Below are 21,407 nucleotides of genomic sequence, written 5' to 3'. Positions count from 1 at the left end.
CTTCTAAAGGATAATATTTGTTAGCCAATTTTCCATATCTCTAGCTGCTGTATTCCACTTGGTATTCAGTCAGTATAGCCAATAATGCCTCTTTTCAATATAGAAACTTCCCCTTCCCATCACAATCAGTAGATCCCCTGAGCATTCCACTTGTAAGAAATTTGTAAGCTCAAATTGCTTTTCTGCAGGCTTATGTACCAGCTTTAATCCACAAATTTTAGACAATATTAGGTTTACAAATTATAATTTATACCAAGGTATATCTAAAGTCTATGGCTCCTTAAGCTGTACATATTTCTTTAATGATACAGAGCACTGGAGCAGTGCTGAATTAAATGGCTCAAACTTTTCATAAACTTTCAATAAAAAGAATAGCAATAGTACTTCTTATATAGTTCATTTGGATAGGACTATGAAGAAGATACCTTTTTTCTTTTTATGAATTTTATTTATTTTTTTAAGACTTTATTTTTAGATAAGTATGTACCCAATTTGGGGCTCAGACTCAACCCAGAGATCAAGAGTTGCATACTACATCAATTGAGCCAGCCAGTAGCCCCTATGAATTTTATTTGATTTGATCTTATAAACACTTATGAATTTTTAACTGCAGATACCATCTGAAAAAGGTAGATTTGTACCTACTTAATTGTACATATGTAAAATTCCATATAGACAAGCTCATTTTCCCTTTCATTTTATAACTGAACCTAATGAAATCAATTGCCATGACTAACTATTCCTGGTGAGAATTGACTCTCTTTAACTCAATTCTATGAACCCTTCCCTACTTCCCTTAATTCACTGATGTGTGAATGAACCTAAGGTTTCCTTCTTTTGTGAATTCCAAATGTTTAACACTGCTCGCCTTATTTCCTTTTATTATAAATGACAGTCAACATTATGAACTCTTCACTTTACAAAACATGTCAAAAAGCAACAGAATGATTCAACAGTTCTATATATTACTCAGTGCTCATCACAATAAGTGTACTCTTAATCCTCTTTATCTATTTCATCAATTTAATACACAGATCTGAAGGGCATTCCAAAACTTCATAAACCTAAATATAGGAGGCAAAAAAAAAGGATTGTCAGGAAACAGGTAATTCAGTTACCTGATTTGAAGTGTACAAGTAGGGAGGTATGGTTTCATAGGTTGGTAGGCGTGGAATGTCAGGAAAAAGAGCTTATATTTATTCTTGTGAGAAATTGGGGTGACATGATAAGAAATCATGTCAAAAAATCACAGAGTAGGGCCACCTGGGTAGCTCAGTGGTTGAGCTTCTGCCTTCAGCTCAGGGTGTGATCCTGGAGTCCAGGGATCAAGTCCCATGTCGGGCTCCCTGTGAGGAGTCTGCTTCTCCCTCTGCCTTGTCTCTGCCTCTCTCTCTGTCTCTCATGAATAAGTGAGTAAAATCTTTAAAAAAAAAAAAAAAATCAGGACACCTGGGTGGCTCAAGCGGTTGAGCCTCTGCCTTTGGCTCAGGTCATGATCCTGGAGTTCCAGGATCAAGTCCTGCATCGGGCTCCTGCAGTGGAGCCTGTTTCTCCTCCCTCTGCCTATGTCTCTCATGAATAAATAAATAAAATCTTTTTAAAAAAATCACAGAGTTAACTTGGTAGTAAATATGATATAGGTTCAGGGTAATAATACAAGATACTCTGGTTAGGAATTCCTAAAGTCTAGATGAGCGATAACAGTGGTCTCAATTGGTATGCTGGCATGGGGATTAGATGGGAGACTTGGTTCTAGAAATACAGCTAGGGGATGATGAATGATAGAGCTTTTTCTACCCTGCTCTCTATTCACCCATCCGCTCCCATAGAACAGAAATGTTTGATATGTTTGGGCCATATTCTAAGACAGTTTGGGCCATGTTTCTAGCTGGGTGGTCTCTAACTGAAAGGTCACAATCAAGTACACCTTCCTGTGACTGGAACAAAAATAGAAGGTTGGCGCTCACCTGCACCTCTTTCAGTCTTCTGCAATATGTATTCTAATGTAGTCTCCAGGAACCAGCCAGTGTCAAGATGGGACTGGGGCTTATTAGAAGGCTCTCTTAAACCTATTACATTCTCTATCCCTGTCTACCAGAGATCTCTGAATTGAGGTTTTCACTCTAAGCTCAGCTATTAACATAATCATATTTCCCATTTGTGTCTGACCCCTTTCTACATGTCTTTTCAAGAACGTCTTGCTGAGGGATGCTAATTTTAATGAAGCATGAGACATTTCATGGATTTTTCTGAATATCAATCATCACATAGCACTCAATCCCACTATCATCACAAATGAGTGGATCCCACAGTCTGCATGCATTAGAGGCAGTATAGTTTATCTTGAAGATTACTATTCCTAGAAGGAGATTGCCTGGGTTATGATACTGGGTCTTTTGTTAGCAGGTGCTTGACTTTGGGAAAGTTTTTTAGCTCCTATGTGCCTCAGTTTCTTCATGTATAAAGTAAAGATAATAATAGTAATTTTACTAATATAATTGTGAGGACTAAATGAGTATCTGACATAGGGTTTGTCACATAAACACTAAATATTAGCTGTTGTGGTTATTACAAGATTTGGTAACTGACTAGATTTGAGTGTGTCTTTGGAGTTATTAGTGATTTCAGAATTTACTGAGTAGCTGAGATGACAATTCAAAAGAAGAATTACTTTTTCAGAAAGCAGAAGTGATTCATGGATGAATGAAGGTTATGATTTTGATTTAGAATTTGAATTTCAAAACCCCATTCACATATAAAAATATAGTAGATAAATGGGAATAAGGGTCTCAAGCCTGGTGGAAGATCAGACCTAGGAAATAAAGATTTGGGATATGTCAACATTGCTTAAACTTATAATAAGAACTCTGAAATTTGGGAAGGGATTTAATAAGTACTGTATATTGGCTGTGGTTCAGATACTGTGTTAAATGTTTTGAGGGGTTTTTGAGTAATTTCATTCTATTTATTTTGCACAGATGCTATTTTCTTAAGTAAGGAAATTAAGGCTGAGGGGTTTGTTTCTTAAAATTTCTTAGCTAGAATCTACAATCATACTACTAAAACTGATAAGTAACTTCAGCAAGATTGCAGGACATAGGGTATTTATGAAAGAAGCCAATTGTATTTCTGTATACTAGCAATAAGCAGTTGAAAATTGGAAAGTAAAAGTTCCTAAAAATAACATTTGTAACAGTATCAAAAATATTAAATACTTAAAGACAAAATTAACAAATTAAGAAGCAAGTACAAGTTGTACACTGAAAAATGATAAATATTACTGAGAAAAAGTAAGGCAGACCTAAATAGAAATTATAGAACACTCAGTATTGATAAAGTATCAATTGTGCTCAAACTGAATAACAACAGATTGAGTGCAATCCTGATGAAAAACTCAGCAAGTTGTTTTTGTTGTTATTTTTACTAACCTCAAAAATGCATGGAAATTCACAGGACCCAAAAGTCCAAAGCAATTTTTTTTTTTCAAAGCAATTTTTAAGAAGGAAAGTACCAGGATAATTCAATAAGGAATTGTTGAATCCAATATCCTGGAACATTTTTGTATCCATATGCAAGAAATTTAACCTCAACCCTTACCTCACATGAAATACAAAAATTAATTTGTAATCATTTATAGATCCAGATAAAAGAAGTAACACTAGAAAGGTAGAAAAAGCATAAGAGAAAATCTTAGTAAAATTTGGTTGATCAAAGATTACGTAAATACGACATAAAGAACATGAACCATAAAGAAAAAACTTGTTATATTGGGACTTCATCCAAATAAGAAAATTTTGTTCTTCTGTAAGAAAGGAAAAGGCAAGTCGCAGACTTGAAAATATTTGCCAAACACATAAAGTAAATATACAGAACTCTTACAACTTAAGAAGACAAACCGCCTGCTTTAAACATTTTTTTAAATGGCCGAAGGTTTGAATAGATACTTCACAAAAGAAAAAATGCAAATGACCAATAAGCAAAAGAGAAGCTACCCAACATCATTATTAATCATCAGGAAAATAAAAACTCAAATCACAAATTAGATACCACTGTAACTTACAGAATGACTAGATTTCAAAAGACTGATATTACCAGATGTTGGCAAGATTGTGGGTCAAGTGGATCCTCCATTGAATGTATGAATGTATAATTTATACAGTCACTTTGGAAAACAGTTTGGTAGTTTCATGGAAGCATACACTTATGGTATGATCCGGGAATTCTAGTTATTTACCCAAGAGAAAAACATGTCCACACAGGAATTGTATGTAAGTAAATGCTTTTGCAGTTTTTTTTCATAATGGCCCAAAACTGAACACAACCCAGTGTACATCAACTAATAAATGAATGAACACATTTTGGCACATACATACCACGATGAACTCAGCAATAAGAAGGAACTACTCATACATGCAACAACATGGATGAATCTTTTAAAAAGCACTTTGTTGAATGAATGAAGGCAGATACAAAGGGCTACATACTATTTGATTCCATTTAGGTGACATTCTAGAAAAGACAAAACTAATAACAAAGCAGATCAGAAGTTGCCAGGAGCCAGAGTTTGGAAAAAAGATTTGACTTCAAAGAAGCACAGAAAATTTAGGGGGATGATGGAAATGCTGTATATTATGATTGTGGTTATGGTTACATGACTGTAGACATTTGCCAAAATTCATACACCTACACATTTAAAAGTGGTGAATTACACACTTTATATCCCATTAAAGTTTTTAAGTGGAGAAAAAAAAAAAAAGAATAGCCAGTGGATGATTGTGCCAATATTCAAATCTGTTTCTCTACTTTTATGGCAGTAGTGGGAGGGCCAGACCAAAAACTCATTGGAAATTTAAGATTTCTATTTTCAGATGACATTTGGAAGTGGAAACTAGCTTATAAGAGGTTAAACTGTGAAGGTACAGAAGCACCAACTGTAAACAAATGGAAAAGGAGGAGGGACCATTAGCTTAAGAGGATAACTAAGGTGAAATTTGAGCTTTTCCCCACTTTTTTAGTACACAGGAACACTAAATATATTTGTGAGCAGAAGAGAGGCAGTCTGAAAGGAAAAGTTTGAAAATGTAATCAAGAAGTGATCATTGAGGAAGTTACTGTTTTAGTATCAAGAGGTTAAATGGAGAACTCTGGTCCTTTAACCAGAGAAGAAACGTTACCAGAAATGTTATCAGATAGGAGTGTTGGAAAATAAAGAAAGTTAGGATGAAACGAGCTTTGAGGTAGAGAGGAGGGAACCAGAAGAAACCTTTGCTGGATAGGTACTGATCTTAGTAAAGAGAAAGTCATCAAGAGAGAATAAAGTGGCCTCTCAATGATCTGAGAGCTTTGATAAAAGATGACTTTTCGAACAATCACTACAGAGAATATAGTGGTCTAATAGACTTGAACAAGTTTATTCTAAGCAGTAAAAGCCAGGTCATGGCTTGGTTAGCATGTTGTCTATCATTAATGTCCTACAGCTTCTCTTAATTCAAATCGTAAGTTGACAATTCAAACCAGAGACAGACCAAATCTAGCCAGCCATCCGTTTTTTCTGTAACCTGCAAGCAAAGAATGGTTTTTATATTTTTTTAATTAGAAAAACTCAAAAGGAGAATATTGTCATAGCGCATGAAAATTATATTAATTTCAAATGTTGGTGTCCTTGAATAAAGTTGTATTGGAGCACAACTACATCCATTGGTTTATAGATTATGCGTACCTGCTTTTGTGCTAGCAACTGCTCTGGTGGGTTGTTGCAACAGAGACTGTATGGCCTGCAAAACCTAAAATTAAAATTTTACTCTATGGCCTTTTACAGAGAAAGTTTGCAGACCCATTTATCTAAAGCATTTATGCCAGCTTTTCAGCAGCTTAAGTTAAGTAGCCGGGGTCACTAACTAGTTATCCATGTCTCTCTCAACAACTGTTCACAAACCTGAGCAGATAGGTCACTATTTGTAGATTTCCTTCCTTGATATCAACAGTGATGTTCCTCATTTATTTCTTTAGCTGAGTAAATGGGAAGTTATTTGACTTTGAAGACATAGTTCTATGTCTTGGTGAGATTAACTTGTTAACATTCCACTAACTGGAAGAAAAACCAAACTCTGTGCTTCCAAAATGTCCATATTTTAAACAATTAGAACACATCACTCTTCATAGGAAAAAATATGAAACATGATGAGACCTCTTGACCAGACTGAAAAATAGAACTGTTTGGCCAAGAAAACATCTGAGGTCACCTATCATTTTTCCCACAATAGGCTTTTTTTTTTTTTTTAAGGATTTGGCTATCTTGAATATTTAATTTTATTCAGCAACCACTAACATAGTAGTACTTACTCTACCAGCAGTTTTAAGTATTTTACTAATATTAATTCATTTAATCCTCATATGATGAAATTGTTTTCATTACCATGATACAGATATGGAAACTGAGACAGATAGGTAGGTAGTAAGGCGCAGGTGTAGAATTTGAACCCACACATCTGGCTTCAGAATCCTTGCTTACTATAGTTATATGTAAACATTCAAAATTACACTATGTAAACAAATACCCTTCAGTCTCGTCACATGAACCTTCAGGATCATCTAAGGCACTTTCTGAATTATCCTACACAGTTTTCCAAAATATATCACCTTTACTGCTTTTGTTATTTTTTCACTGTTTGAATCCCTTGATGATGATTCTGTCACTGGATTTTTATCTTTAGCCACAAGTACCCCTTCAAATAATTAGGGAAAGTTTTTGTTTCTCTTCTTTTGGCATGTTTGTGATCTTCAAAATGCGATTGATTTAGATATCTTTTTAAAATAATCTTTAAACCTGTTTCCAGTGTAGTTGGGAAGCTGTATCCTAGAAATATTTATTTAATCTATTTTAAATGTCTTTATTTTTATGTTTATATATTCCTTCAAATGAACAATATCCGCATTCAAAATTTGCACTGATTATGGTTTTTGCAAGCCAATTTGTCTTCCCTAAATAGTGTTTTGTATTTCAGGGAGAGAATACTCAGGGAGAGAGATTTTGTAAGAACTCAAAAAAGTAATACCTTTTTTGTTTTAAGGATAATTTTGAAGGAAAGGCCTTCTCTTCTTTTCATTCCCAGCTGTATCAGTAAGCTACAGAGCCAAAGCAAAGGGAAATAACCTGTCTTGGCTTCCTTCTCTGACAACCATCACACCCTTAATGACCTTCCACCCTCCTTGAACTTCTGGCCTAAAGCACAGGTTTTCCTCTGCCCACATAGAGCCTTTGTGTGTTTTATTCTTTTTGCGGAGAGCCCTTACCAGTTTTCATCTTTGTCCACCTTTCAGTCGTGTTCTTTGTCTCTAGCCTCTTTCTCCTTCAATTATCTCAGATTGTCCTCATTTACCTGCCAATGGCATGTTGCTGAACATTGTGGATGTGTTTTTGGCACAAGCTTTTGTTTAACTTTTTAAAAATATTTCTTTCTCTCTTGGATACAGTATGTTAAAGTGTAAGAGCCCAGAAATTTGAGGCAATCTTGAATACAGATTCCAGCAATGCTACTTCCTTAGGCAGATTAACTTTTCTGTGTCTCAGTTATCTCTAAAAAGAGCATAGTACTAAATTCTTTGGTAGAGTTTTGGAGATGATTAAATGAAAATATATATATATATATATATATATATATATATATATATATATATATATACATGGAAAACAAATACAAACCTAAGACACCAGAATGTTGGGCAGCCCCGGTGGCGCAGAGGTTTAGTGCCGCCTGCAGCTTGGGGTGTGATCCTGGAGACCCGGGATCGAGTCCTGCATCGGGCTTCCTGCATGGGGCCTGCTTCTCCCTCTGCCTGTGTCTCTGCCTCTCTCTCGCTCTCTCTGAATGAATAAATAAATAAATCTTAAAAAAAAAAAAGACACCAGAATGTTAGGCTTTTCTCCTTTGTGTTGGTCTCTTTGATGTTTCTCTTCATGTATACCTTTAGGGTTCATCTCTGAATATTGATTACAAGCCTCTCACAATCACTTCTTTGGATCTTGGTTCCAAAAGCAAGTGAGAAAAAAAAAATAATAAAGCAAGTGAGAGAAAAAGAAGAGGAGGCAGGGCAATAATAAGAGCACTGACTTTCAACCAGCCTAGAGAAGAGGAGCAAGACTTTCTGGGATGGGGAAACAAGGAAAATATAAGAAGACTGAGGGCTAAGAAAATATTTAAGAAGAAAAGGCATTTCTTCAAAATAATAATCAGAGATTCTTAAAATGTTTATTTTTTCCTTCAATTAATATTTATTGAGTTTCTTTGATTATATTGGGTACTTTATTATTTCATGTTTACTCTGACCTGTTTGTATATAGCCATAAACAGATTGTTAAATAAATACCTAGGTACACAGACATTTTGTGGAATCTTGTAAGCTTTCTCATTTGATGAATAGCTGTAGAAAATAAAAATCTGATTATAATATGATGTGTTAACTGTAACCTGGCATAACACTGTATTTTATATCTACTTGTTTGAAAATCCCAAGCTAGTGGTTTACAGAAAAACTAGTTAAGTGGTTATTTAGTAACTTAGAGTGGGGAAGTACACCTATCAAAGTGATTTAGTTCTTCTCGTTATTGTCTTATGTTTTTCTTCTTCGTTTCTGTTTTATTTTTATGCCCTAGTGATTGACTTCATTACATTCTTGTGGGTAGGCTACTGAATTGCTTTTACATTCCTAAAATTGTGTGTACTTTTTGCAATTACTTTAACTCATTACAGAACTTAGGTGTTTCACATTGTCATATCACACTAACTTTGCTTCCTCTTTTGCATTTCTGTATTTAAAATATTTAGGATGTTGTCATGTCTCCTTCTACACCTTAGTCATTAACCAAAGTGTACATTTTTAGAAACTTTAATCTTTCTTAGCTCAGCTGTACCTATCCTATAATCATTTTGGTTTCTTTTTCCTCACTCCCTGTAATTTGTTTTCATCTTACGCTGACACCTAACCCTGGAAGTAATCATCATGTTAATTCACTGGTTTTGTCATACTTCAGAAAAAAGACTACCCCTCATCAAATTAATTTGTGATACTTTAGTGTTTTTTACCCTGGCTTGAACCTATTTAGTAATTTAAATTTTATAACATCTAAAAATGGTTAATAGGACTCCATTCTTTAATGCAGTAAATATTCATTAAAAGCTTATACACTAGATCCTAAGAATCCAAAGATGCATTAAGCAACATTCTAGCACTCAAGGAACTTCTTTTTTTTTTAATTGTACAAGGCACTGTGTCAGCATTTTCCATATATTTGCTCTTTGAATCACTCAGAACTCAACATTCCCAAGTCTGTCCTCAGGGATTTTGATTCAGTAGGTCTGAGGTGGGGCTATGCATGACACCTAGAATATTCTTAGAAGTTCCACAAGGGGTTCTGATGGTTATCCTTGGTTGGGCTAGATAAAATTAAGCTTAGGGGTCATCCTCGCCCTTAGAAAAGAAAAAATTCCTGCCAGCTCTGTTACCAAACTATCTGGGTTTGAAGTCCTAGGACTCTGGTCCATAGATCCCTATTCAGGAGTTTCTTTAAAGTCCTCATGGAATTCTATAGCCCATTCTTAGTACAGTTCTGTGTTAAGATTTATAGCATTTGCCTGCTCATAGGAAGTTGGTCTGAATAAACATTTTTTATATCCCTTTTTGCCTTATTCAGTACTTTGTGTGTTAACCATAATAAGTTGATTTCTTTTCTTTGAGCTATGTATTTTGGAAAAATAAGACAAAACTATGATTAGCTTCTATCCCGCTACGGTTCATACTTGACATTACTCCATAAAAGCATCCTCTAAAAGTACTTATTCTTGTGAGTTTTTTTTCTAAGAGCAGTTTTTAGGTTCAAAGCAAAATCAAGAGGAAAATAGATCTTATGACTATTTTAGATTCAGTTTTATATATTTTGATTTTTTAAAATGTATCCTAACACTCTGCAGTATATGCTAAAGGCAGCAGGAAATAGTTTTGAGTGTTGTAAAGCACTGATATAATAAATACTCTTGGTTCAGAGGATGATTCAAGCTGAATTTTAAGTGTCACGTTGCCACATAAGGGAAAATAGCTGCCCATTCAAACACTATTATAAAATATTTCACTCTAATTTTATCTTATGTATGCTTTGATTTATTTTAAGGCTACATTCCTCTCATTTATTTCACTTAAGTACTTTTATCCTCACATACCTGCAGCACCTATTTTTTGCCTTTATAAGATGGCCAAACATTACTGCATATTATTTATTAATGACATTACATATTTTATTTGATCATGATATGATAGATGCATTGAATTACTCTAAATGGATGCTTGAAATTCTTATAAATCCATGGTGCAGTTGTTAAACATACTCAGCGTTTTTAACCCAGCAAAAAAAGATTTCTCACATTCATTTAAGAATTAGTCTGTAAGCCAAAAATGACAGATGTAGTCTTACAGCTGAGAAGTGAACTTGTTGAAGAAATTGAAATGGCAGAAACATTTGGAGAAATACCCCAGTACCTTTAAATTCTTTTCTCTTGTCCTGTAGTAACCATTGTTGCAACATTGATGGCTATTTTTATAACTTTTCTCTATCTGGTTTCTCTTTGGCTTAGAGAATTTCACAACTGAAAGGAAAAGATCAGAGTTACCAGAACTCTGATTCTTTGTAATTTTATATTCATATTTTTTAACTTAAGTAATTGTTCTCCTGATTTTCATTAAAAACAGTTTTCATTCAGTATCAAGATATATATTTTAAAATTTAGTAATATCAAGATGATAAAAACAGAGAAAACATTTGGCAGAACAACAAATAAAATCTCTTAAAAAGCAATTTCTATTTTAATATTTAAATAACATTTTCTATTTTAATATCAATGAAAAGAAAGCAATTTCAGATGTGTACTCTAACATATATTAAGTTTTCTGGGGTTTGTTATTTCTTTTCTTTTCTCTTTCTTTCTTTCTTTCTTTCTTTCTTTCTTTCTTTCTTTCTTTTTTTTTTTCTGAAGTTTGATTTGCCCACATATGGTATAACACCCAGTGCTCATCCCATCAAGTGCCCTCCTCAGTGTGGAGTTTGTTATTTCTTTGGGAGTTTTTTGTTTTGTTTTGATTTTGTGTATTTCAGAGGTTTTGGAGGGGTGGGGTTTTTTGCTTTTGTTTTGTTTTTGCTTTTTTGAAGTACCAATTAGGAATTATAGATTGAGTGTGGTACAACAACAGTGCTTATTATTCTTGGAATCAGAGGTCTTTCAAATGTTTCAGAATTTTAAAGAACTAACCAACCAAGATTTATTCTACTAGACATTGATGATATATACTTCATCCCTTGCTTGGCTAATAATACTTTATTGTGAGAAGTAAGATATATTTGAGCCAGAATTATTTGTATCAAAGGTAATGTTTCATTTTTTAATTTGCCTGTATCAAAAACTTTTGAGTTGCATGTAGTAAAATTATTTTTTAGTCAAATCACGTAACACAAAAACAACTAACTTTTTTCTCTAGCTTTCCTTTTCCCAGATATCTTTAGCTATAGTGAAACCATTTTTTTTTTAGGATTTACACTTTTTCTTTTCTTTTTCTTTTTATATAAATGTAAATATCCTTATGTGATTTTAGATATATCTGTAATACATATCTATATGTATACGTAAGTAAATGAGTCAAGTTTATATTTTTAAAAGAAACACATCAGAATATATGGATCCAAATTAGAATACCCTGCACTAAAGTAGACATGTTTGGGGCTCTTATACTTCTCTCTACTGTACTGGTTTTAGTCAATAGGACTGCTTTACAAGCATAGTCCTTGGAGCAGCCATCAACTGGAAAGGCCTTATTCCTTCAAAGATGTATTTTGGTTCAGAAATTCAGACGTTATTCAGAATAAAACCCATCGCATTGTGTGGGTGAATAAACTGTGTGCTACTATTTGGTGTAAAAAATTAGGTTAAGAAATTGGGGAGAGATGAAATGTCTAACAATAGAGAAATACTTAATGGAAATTATGGGGCCAATAATAATGCTTATGAAAGGGGTTTAATAGTATAAAAGCTTTTTAAGTTTTATCAGCAAGGGGCTGCCTGGGTGGCTCTATGGTTTAGCGCCACCTTCCGCTCAGGGTGTGATCCAGGAGACCTGGGATGGAGTTCCACACCAGGCTCCCTGCATGGAACCTACCTCTCCCTCTGCCTGTGTCTCTGCCCTGCTTCTCCCTCTGCCTCTCTCTCTCTCTTTCTCTCTCTCTCTCTCTCTATCTCTCCCTCTCACTCTTCCTGTTGTCTCTCATGAATAAAATAATAAAATCTTTAAAAAAGAATCAGCAAAAACAAGGATATCAAATTCTATGTGAAGGTGTGATTTACATATATAAAGAGCATAGTAAACATATAATATCAAAGATTGGTGAGGATGTAGATAAACCATATTTCATATACTTCTGGTAATATTTTAAATTTATATTGCTATTTGGGAGGAAAATTGGGCAGAATCTATTAAAACTTAAAATCTTTTGACACAATTCCAATTCATGATATCACTCTTAGAGAAACATTCACTTGTGCATAGGACGCATTATTTGGATGATCTTGAAAATACTAGATTTAATTTTTAAAAATTAGAAAGAATTGAATATTCATCAGCTTAGAATTAAATAAATGGAGTGATATTAATTAAATAATTTTGTCTGCATTGTGATCTCCTGTGTAGCAAATGAAAGTAATGAGGTACTGACAGGGAAAGATCTGAAAACATACTCTTAAGTGAAAAAAGGAATTTACAGGGTATTTGTGACACAATGCCATTTTTTTTAAAGTAAGAGGAAATGGATATATCCTTCTGTGTATAATACATGCACGTTGTTTAAAAAAATCTAGAAAAATACACAGAAAATTGATAATGATGTTTATCTCTAAAAGGAGAAATGGATTTGAGAGTGGTAATGAAAAAATCTTTATTCTTTATCTGTAATATTTGAAGCTTTTGCCCTAAGAATGGATTTGATAAATTTCTTACAGAATTGAAAATAAATTTGAAAATGTTTACTTGTGCAGAGAAGATAAGAAATATATATAGATATAAACAGCAGTTATCATTATGAGCTTATGAATGATATTTGTCTTTTATTATATAATCAGTACAAACATTTAAAACACTTTTTTAAAAAGACACCAACTGTAAATGGTGAAAGGACATTTCTTATGTGACTTTTTAATTACCTCAGTATAAAAATGAATCAAAATATTTTTTAATTTATTTATTTTTAAGGATTTATTTATTTATTTATTTGAGAGAGAGAGAGAGAGAAAACGCAGGAGTGGGAGGAGTGGCAGAGAAAGAGAATCTTTAAGCAGACTCCTCACTGAGCACAGAACCTGATATGTAACGATCCATCTCAGGACCCATGAGATTATGATCTGAACCAAAACCAAGAGTCAGACACTTAACCAACAGAGCCACCCAGACACCCCTCAAAACTATTTTCTAAACAATAACAGAATTATTTGTTCAAATAAGTATCTTTTTCCCAGTCCTATGAAATACTTGCACTCATCCTGTTAACCAGCTGAGCCACCCAGGCACCCCTCAGTGATGCTGTTTGTGGTTCATTGGTATCTAATAATTAATACCTAACACAGGTGTGCAGTAAGTATTTTTAAATGAATTTGATGTTAATGAATGAAATATTTTGGTTAATGGAAAGTTAGCCCTATATAAAATAGCAATTTTAAAAGAATAAATTTAAAATATACTTTTGTAAAAAAGTATTGTGTCTTCCTGTGCCTCACTTTTAGTATGCTTTAAATATGTACTTGGTAGAAATCTAGTTAATGTACTGTTCTATATATGTATGTGTGTGTGTATATATACACACACACAGATATATACTGTTGGAACCAGAGGAAAAAAAAACTTTAGACATAATTAAAAACTCAAGGATTTTGTATCTTTAACCTAAGACAATTAGCTTTTTCTCAGTCATAGGAGCAAAAAATCCAAAAAAAAAAAAAAAAAACAGGTTTTTTCCTCAATTCTTAGTTGGAGTAAGTGAATCTTATGGTTTGGTTATTTATTCAGTAATTTATTCAGAGGCATTTTGGACATGTTATACAGTTTAGAAATACATGTGGTACAGGTCTAGAAACACAACCAAAATTCTTTGTAAAAAGAATGAGTCTTATCCCCTGGGAATTAGAAATAGCAGGCACAAAGATTATTCAAGGCGTGGATTAGTTATTAGCTCAACCAAAATGAATAATTTGAAAAGGATCATCAAATCAGAGAGGCCCTATTAAAAGAATAAAGAGGAAGGGGCCCCTGGATAGCACGGTGGGTTGAGCGACTAACTCTTGGTTTCGGCTTGGGTCATGATCTTGGGGTCATGGAATTGGCCCCCTGCATTCAGCTCTGAGCTCAGCAAGGAGTCTGCTGTGGTGTGTTTCTCTCTCTCTCTCTCTCTCTCTCAAGTGAACAGATAAATCTTTCCAAAAAAAAGGACAAAGAAAAGTCTGAGACAGCAAAATAGAATGGGATTGGGGGATTGGTAGCCCACCTATGTAAGATGGATTCTCAGTTGACTAGAGATATCAGCCCCTGTCAACTCCAATTTCTCACAGCAAAATCCACCAAAGGCTTCCTATCTGGAGACTCCAGTGCATCTCTGTTTCAAAGTGTTCCCTTTACGTGCAAGTTTATCAGCAGCCTCTGCCCCATTTACTTTTAAATTTTATAATGAGATATCCTCCTCACACAAAGGATAGTGGTCCAGCCATGACTATCTACTCCTTTGTATTTTTCTGAGTCCCACAGTATTTTCTCTGTGTTGACCCAGAATACCTTTGAATCCTTTCTCTTTCTCTCAGTTAATCCACCTAGTGCCTGACTACTAAAAATCCTTCCCTAAACCCTTGCCAGACACTGAAAATCCTGTTACTTTGCTTAGCTTCTTTTGCCAATCTTCCTTGTGCAGATTTTACTTCCTATATTCTGTCTACACACAGTTGTCCTCTGGCACACAGACAAATGCCTTGCCTCAACTGCTGCACTGCCTTCCTTCCAGATTGGACAAGCTCTTAAAACTTCTTAATGGAAGGACTGCTTCCTGGTCCTGATGATTACAGGAACTTCACCACTGAATATAATCTATTTTGGGTATTTTACCTTAGGATGGCTATCTACCAAATGAGAATAGATAACTGGGTTCAGTTATCTAAATATCCAGTTTTAACATTGAGATAGCCATGAACATTTTGTGTACAAAATTCAAAGATCAGTTGTTTCTTGGGGGCATAAAAAAACTGACATTAAATAAAAGGTTAATTATATAGGTCCTTCACCTTTTTATCCAACAATAAACTTGTTGATAGAGTTGGAAATAAACCATATGCATTTCTTGGCTTAATAATCAGAGTGTAATGAGCAAAACTTTCATCATAGTGTATATGTAAAGACTACTCCTATAAATACGGTTATAAAATCTTGTTGTTATTGGGGCACCTGGGTGGCATAGTCGGTTAAGCGTCCAACTCTTGGTTTCAGTGAAGGTCGTGACCTCAGGATCTTGAGTGGCTTCCATCTCCATGCTCAGTACGGAGTCTGCTTGAGCTTCTCTCAACCTCTCCCTCGGCCCGTCGACTCATGCTCTCTCTAAAATAAGTAAATATTATTTTTTAAAAACCTGTTGTTATTTAGTGTTTTATACAGTGCTTTTATTCAAATGAGTTCTACCATTTCTTTTTTTTTTTTTTTTTTTTTATTTATGATAGTCACAGAGAGAGAGAGAGAGGCAGAGACACAGGCAGAGGGAGAAGCAGGCTCCATGCACCGGGAGCCTGATGTGGGATTCGATCCCGGGTCTCCAGGATCGCGCCCTGGGCCAAAGGCAGGCGTCAAACCGCTGCGCCACCCAGGGATCCCGAGTTCTACCATTTCTGAGAATTGAATAGCATGTTGATGTTGATCTTTCTCCTACAGTTGTTTCTCAGCATTGCAGAACATACCATGCTACTTGGAATTACTTCACCATAGCCTGCAAACATTTCTTATGGGTCAGCATGTCTGTAGCTCCCTTTTTTACAGATGTTTTTTGCCTTTTAACTTCTCTCCTTCTATCTCTTTATAGGAAATTTGACCTCTCAGGGTTACTGTGCTGAATCAGATTGTCAAACATAAAGTTGTTAACATGTGAATAATAATGACTTCATTCAAATAAGATGTCCGTTCACCTTATGAGGATAAGATGAGAAATCAGAATCAATAAAGTAAAATGTGACAGGTTATATCACCAAAACAAGCAAGCAGGAATTACCTGAGATCGCAGTGCTCACTCTTTTCATCACCTGATCCTCATGCTGGAACTGCTTTTGCAGCTGTTTCTTCAGCATCGTCACAGCTCACTTTAACAAATTCAGAATTTTTACATAGGCATCTAAACTGGAGGCAAATTATTTCATTGTATAAACAACACAGGAATAAATTAGTACTTTAGAATTATCATTTGACTTATAGAAGTGTCAATTTATTAAACTTAGTGTTCTCAAATTTCTAGGAGATACCTATTGTTATTTAACTTCTCAATAAAGGATAAGAGTAATAGTGCTAAAAGTGACTTTCTAATGCTGTGTAGTGAATAAGAACAGGTGGAGCAAAAAGCTGAGCCTGTAATTTCCTATTTAGAGTTGGCATTGATTACCCACAATGTCTTGAATCCATAAAAAAGCAAACTTTGCAGTTTAATCTTTTCAAAGCAATTTTAAAGATCAATATCACATTCTAAATGACTTACCTAGAATTTATTTTGGTAATGCAGTGTCGTGTGTTCCCTAGTTAGCATACAAAATAGATATTGATTTCACACGTTTTATACACTTATGTTTATAAAACAATCTACCCCGAGGACATTTTCGTGTCAGTAAAATGTTGGATTAACAAATGTTTGAGTAAAAGAACTTTTTTTTGCCACTTCACACCCATGAGAATAGCTGTAATAAAAGAAAATAGACAATAGTAAGTGTTGATAAAAATGTGGAGAAATTGGCCCCCTCCTAACTGCTGGTGGGACTGTAAAATAGTCCAGCCATATTGGAAAGCAATTTGAGAGTTCCTCAGAGGTTAAAAATAGAGTGAGGGATCCCTGGGTGGCGCAGCGGTTTAGCGCCTGCCTTTGGCCCAGGGCGCGATCCTGGAGACCCAGGATCGAATCCCACGTCGGGCTCCCGGTGCATGGAGCCTGCTTCTCCCTCTGCCTATGTCTCTGCCTCTCTCTCTCTGTGTGACTATCATAAATAAATAAAAATTAAAAAAAAAAAATAGAGTGACCATTTGACCCAGCAACTCTTTTCCTAGATATATAACCAAGAGAAAAATATGTTTACACAAAAACTTCTACACAGATGTTCATAGCAACATTATTCATAATAGCAAAAAGGTAGAAACAGCCTATATGTCCATCAGCTGATGAATGGATAAACAAAATGTGGTATATCCGTGCAATGAAATACCATTCAGCCAAAAAAAGGAATGGAGTACTTATTCATGGCACAACCTGGATGAACCTTGAAAACATCAAAGTCATATTATATTATTTTATTTGTATGAAATGTCCAGAGTAAGCAAATCCATGGAGCAAGAAAGTAAAGTAGTGGTTGCCAGGGCCTGGGGGGAGAGGGAAATGGGGAGTGCTTGCTAAGTGGATATGAGTTTCTTATTTGGGATGATAGAAACATTTTGTAATTAGATAATGGTGATGCACAACTTTGTGAATATATAAAAACTATAAAAACTGAGTTGCCTACTTCTAAGGATTAATTTTATGGTGTATATATTATGTCTCAAAAAATAGCAGTGTTTGCTTACCTATATAAAAATATTTTTAAGATAAAAATGTAAAAATTTTATGTGTGTATGTGTGTGTGTATAATTACTGGCAGGACTTTCCAAAATGTTAAACACATAAGCTGGTATTCACCTGAAAGCCTTGCTATATATTAAATCATGTGTACCAATATACATTGAACTTCCACCAATCTGAATGTCAGATGTTTTTTCAAAGACAAAAGAATGCCAGAAGTGAAGTAGCCAAGAGCAAATATCTCATGCATATCTTTCTTGATTATTCTTTGAATGTTATTTTATTATCACCTCATGAAATGACCTTTAAAAGCTTATCTGATCTAAGAATTATCAGTTCAGAATATCATGTAGTACTAGAAAGACCAATTACTATAGAGTCAAATATGGCTGGATTTGAGACCCAACCTATTATTTCCTAGCAGCTTCTTCCGGTTAAATTCTCTGACATCTCTGAGCCTTAGGTTTCTCATTGCAAAATCCCTAGTAGGGTTGTTGTGAGGATTACATGAGATACCCTGAATAAAATAGACTGTGTTCTCTGCTTCCCTGCAGTACATATACTCTGTTTCTTATCTCTACACTTTCCACCCCAGTCTTCCTTATATACTCCCCACTACACAAACTCAGATCTATACAAACCAAATTATGTCTCCTTCTTCTATTCCTATTGAACCAAGGGATTACCCTATTGAAGTACTTGCCATATTGAATTTTCATGTTTATTTGCCTATCTTCCCCAGAAAACTAACTTGTTGGGAGGGGAGCCATTTTGTCTACATTGTATATACATTTACCTAGCATAGGGACTAGCTGAATAAATATTTGAATAAATGAATTTTAATAACATATCTAGCATTTTATTGGGTTCATAATAGCTCTCTAAAACAGTATAATGTGTCCTGTGTTTTCCTCTCTAGAACATAATCGTCCTGAAGCATTTTCAAATTTATAATATGTGGTGATTTATATATGGAAAGGGTTTTATTACTAGTTAGACCTATGGTATGAAGAAAATGTTCCTTATCTGTATTATAAAAGACTATTTGTTATATATTTATCTCTGTAATGTGTGCATTATGTTTTCTTGTAATATCCAAATATATATATTTACTAACTTAAAATTTATTTTACAAAAGTCCTAAGAATTTGCAGTCCAATGCGCATATTTCCTGCCATCCTCTGACGTTACTTAGAAAGTAGCAGGCTTAGAATCAGTTTTGCTGTAGATTTAAGAAGGCCTTTGAAATGTATAGAAATTAAATCATTTTAAGCAATATAACTGAAACTTGCTCTTATTATTTTTTATTTTAAATGTCTTACAAAATAATAATAATAGGCAATATTTGGGGATGGAAGGAATAAAAAAAAGGAAGCAGTAGAGGTAGTTTAATTGGTATGTTTTGTTCTCCACACTTAGCATATTTCCATACGTATGCCTATCTAAATTATTTACAAAAGCTTTGCTGTATAAGTTATTAACTACATAATAATATGGGGGTATAGAAAAAAGTAGAAGTCATGTTTATGTTTATATAAATCATTGAGATTTCTGTAAAGTCTCATAACCATTCTGTTTCTTTCAGGTACAGAGAACTGCAACTTAGTACAGAAAGCAAAGTAATGGAATATCTCCATCAAAGTAAATTAAAATCTTTTGAAACTGAGCGTGTTCAACTTATACAAGAGGAAACTGCAAGAAATCTCACACAGTGTCAATTGGAATGTGAAAAATATCAGAAAAAATTAGAGGTACGTATACAAACTTTTCTTTTAAAATTAGCATAAGAAGAGTGTGGAGTCTGCTTAAGATTCTTTCTCCCTCTCTGTCCCCCTTTGCTCCTCCCTCCACCCATGTGCTCTCCCCCTCTCTCTCTAGAATAAGTAAAATCTTAAAAAAAAAAAAGAAAGAAAGAAAAAAAAATAGCATAACATGGGGCCCTGGCTGGCTCAGCCAGTAAAACATGCAACTCTTGATCTCGGGGTCATGAGTTAGAGTCCCACTTTGAGCATAGATTTTAATTTTAAAAAATAATAAATAAAATAATAAAATTAGCATAGCATGTAAGCTCAATAAGTATAGGGTGAATATCATATTGAGCTTTATTTTACCTGTAGGACCTAGCACTGTCTTGTACTTGTACATGAGAGCATGCATACACACACACACACACACACTCACAAGATATGTGTATTTCAGAAAGATGTGTAACAAAAAGGACTGGAATTGTTAGAAAATGAAAAAAAAATCTCATTCTCAGCAATCAAAAATATATAATTACTTGGAATATTTTTAATAAGAATAATGCAGAGCCTATGTTAAGAAAAGCATACCACTTCACTAATATATAAGAAACACCATCTTTCTGGAAGGTAATATTCAGTATTACATATTTTCTTATTTTTATCAAGTAATATATGTTTATTTTTAATCAAATACTAACATGCTTGTTTTTAACTGAACAAAGTAATTCTGTAGTATAACTGGGAAAAAAAACAAAGAATAATTTTTAGGATCTCCTTATTTGTTTTAGAGAGAGTGAGAGAGATAGCATGTGCATGTGAATGGTGGGAGGAACAGGGGGTGAATATTAAGCAAACTCCCCACTGAGCTCAATCTCTCAACAATGAAATCATGACCTGAGCTAAAACCACTAGTTAGATACTCAATTGACTGAGCCACCCAGGTTCCCCAAGAATAAAAAAAATTTTGAAGAAAATTGTTAAAAAGAAATAATGAAAAGAAATGTGTATCACATTTTAAAATTCATTGAGGCAAGAACAATTAAAACACACTGAAGAAACATCCATAAGTCGTATCAGGTACAAGCTCATGACCCATAATTACATAAATTTAAGAATGTATTCATTGTAAAGGTTATATTACAAATCAGGGGGAAAGGTGGATTAGACAACAAATAGTGCTGTGATAATCATTTGAGTATTTAGAGAAAACAGTTTACATACTTCACACTGCATATCAAAATAAAACTCAAATGGATCCTAGATAAATGTAAATACAGAACTATAAAACTATTAAAAGTAAATACAGATGAAATTTTATATCAGTTTGGGGATTAATTCTGTTGATGTGTTGATTAAAAGCAGGGGAAGGGCACTGGGGTGGCTCAATCAGTTAAGCATCTGCCTTCGGCTCAGGTCATGGTCCCAGGGTTCTGGGATTGAGCCCCACATTGGGCTCCCTGCTCAGCGGGCTCCGTCCTCTGCCTTTCTCCCTGCTTGTGCTCTCTCTCTCTGTCAAATAAATAAATAAACTCTTAAAAAAAAATAAAAATTAAAAAAATAGGGGAAGAAATATAAGAAAAATAAAACGTTTAATGTTTCTATTAAAGGGCAAAATGAAGACTGAAAAATATTTGTGTTATGTAGGAGAAAGGGCTGTGTCTTTACTTTTGAAAGATCTCTTATCAAAACGATATACCTTCCTCTTCTAGAAAATAGATGGAAAGAAGGAATGTACTGGTTTTAAGGAAAGATATGCAAATTGCTAAAAAATAGATGAAAACATGCATTCTCCCTAA

General features: G+C 34.3%; 1 protein-coding gene across 10 annotated transcripts in view; it reads left to right on the top strand.

Annotated features, from left to right (window-relative positions):
- The window catches only part of PIBF1 (progesterone immunomodulatory binding factor 1), a 197,489-nt gene that overhangs the window by 92,738 nt on the left and 83,344 nt on the right, over positions 1-21,407 (top strand). For all 10 annotated transcript variants that reach the window (XR_012009976.1, XR_012009977.1, XM_072782813.1 and 7 more), the window contains one exon: positions 19,452-19,617. Coding sequence is in view for 8 of the 10 variants with exons in the window: in XM_072782813.1 (XP_072638914.1) it covers positions 19,452-19,617 (166 nt within the window). In the remaining 2 variants the exon portion in view is untranslated. The remainder of the gene's footprint in view (positions 1-19,451; positions 19,618-21,407) is intronic.

The sequence above is a fragment of the Canis lupus genome, chromosome 17, assembly GCF_048164855.1.
Source record: "Canis lupus baileyi chromosome 17, mCanLup2.hap1, whole genome shotgun sequence".
NCBI lineage: Eukaryota > Metazoa > Chordata > Mammalia > Carnivora > Canidae > Canis > Canis lupus.
This window is presented reverse-complemented; position numbering and strand designations above follow the sequence as displayed.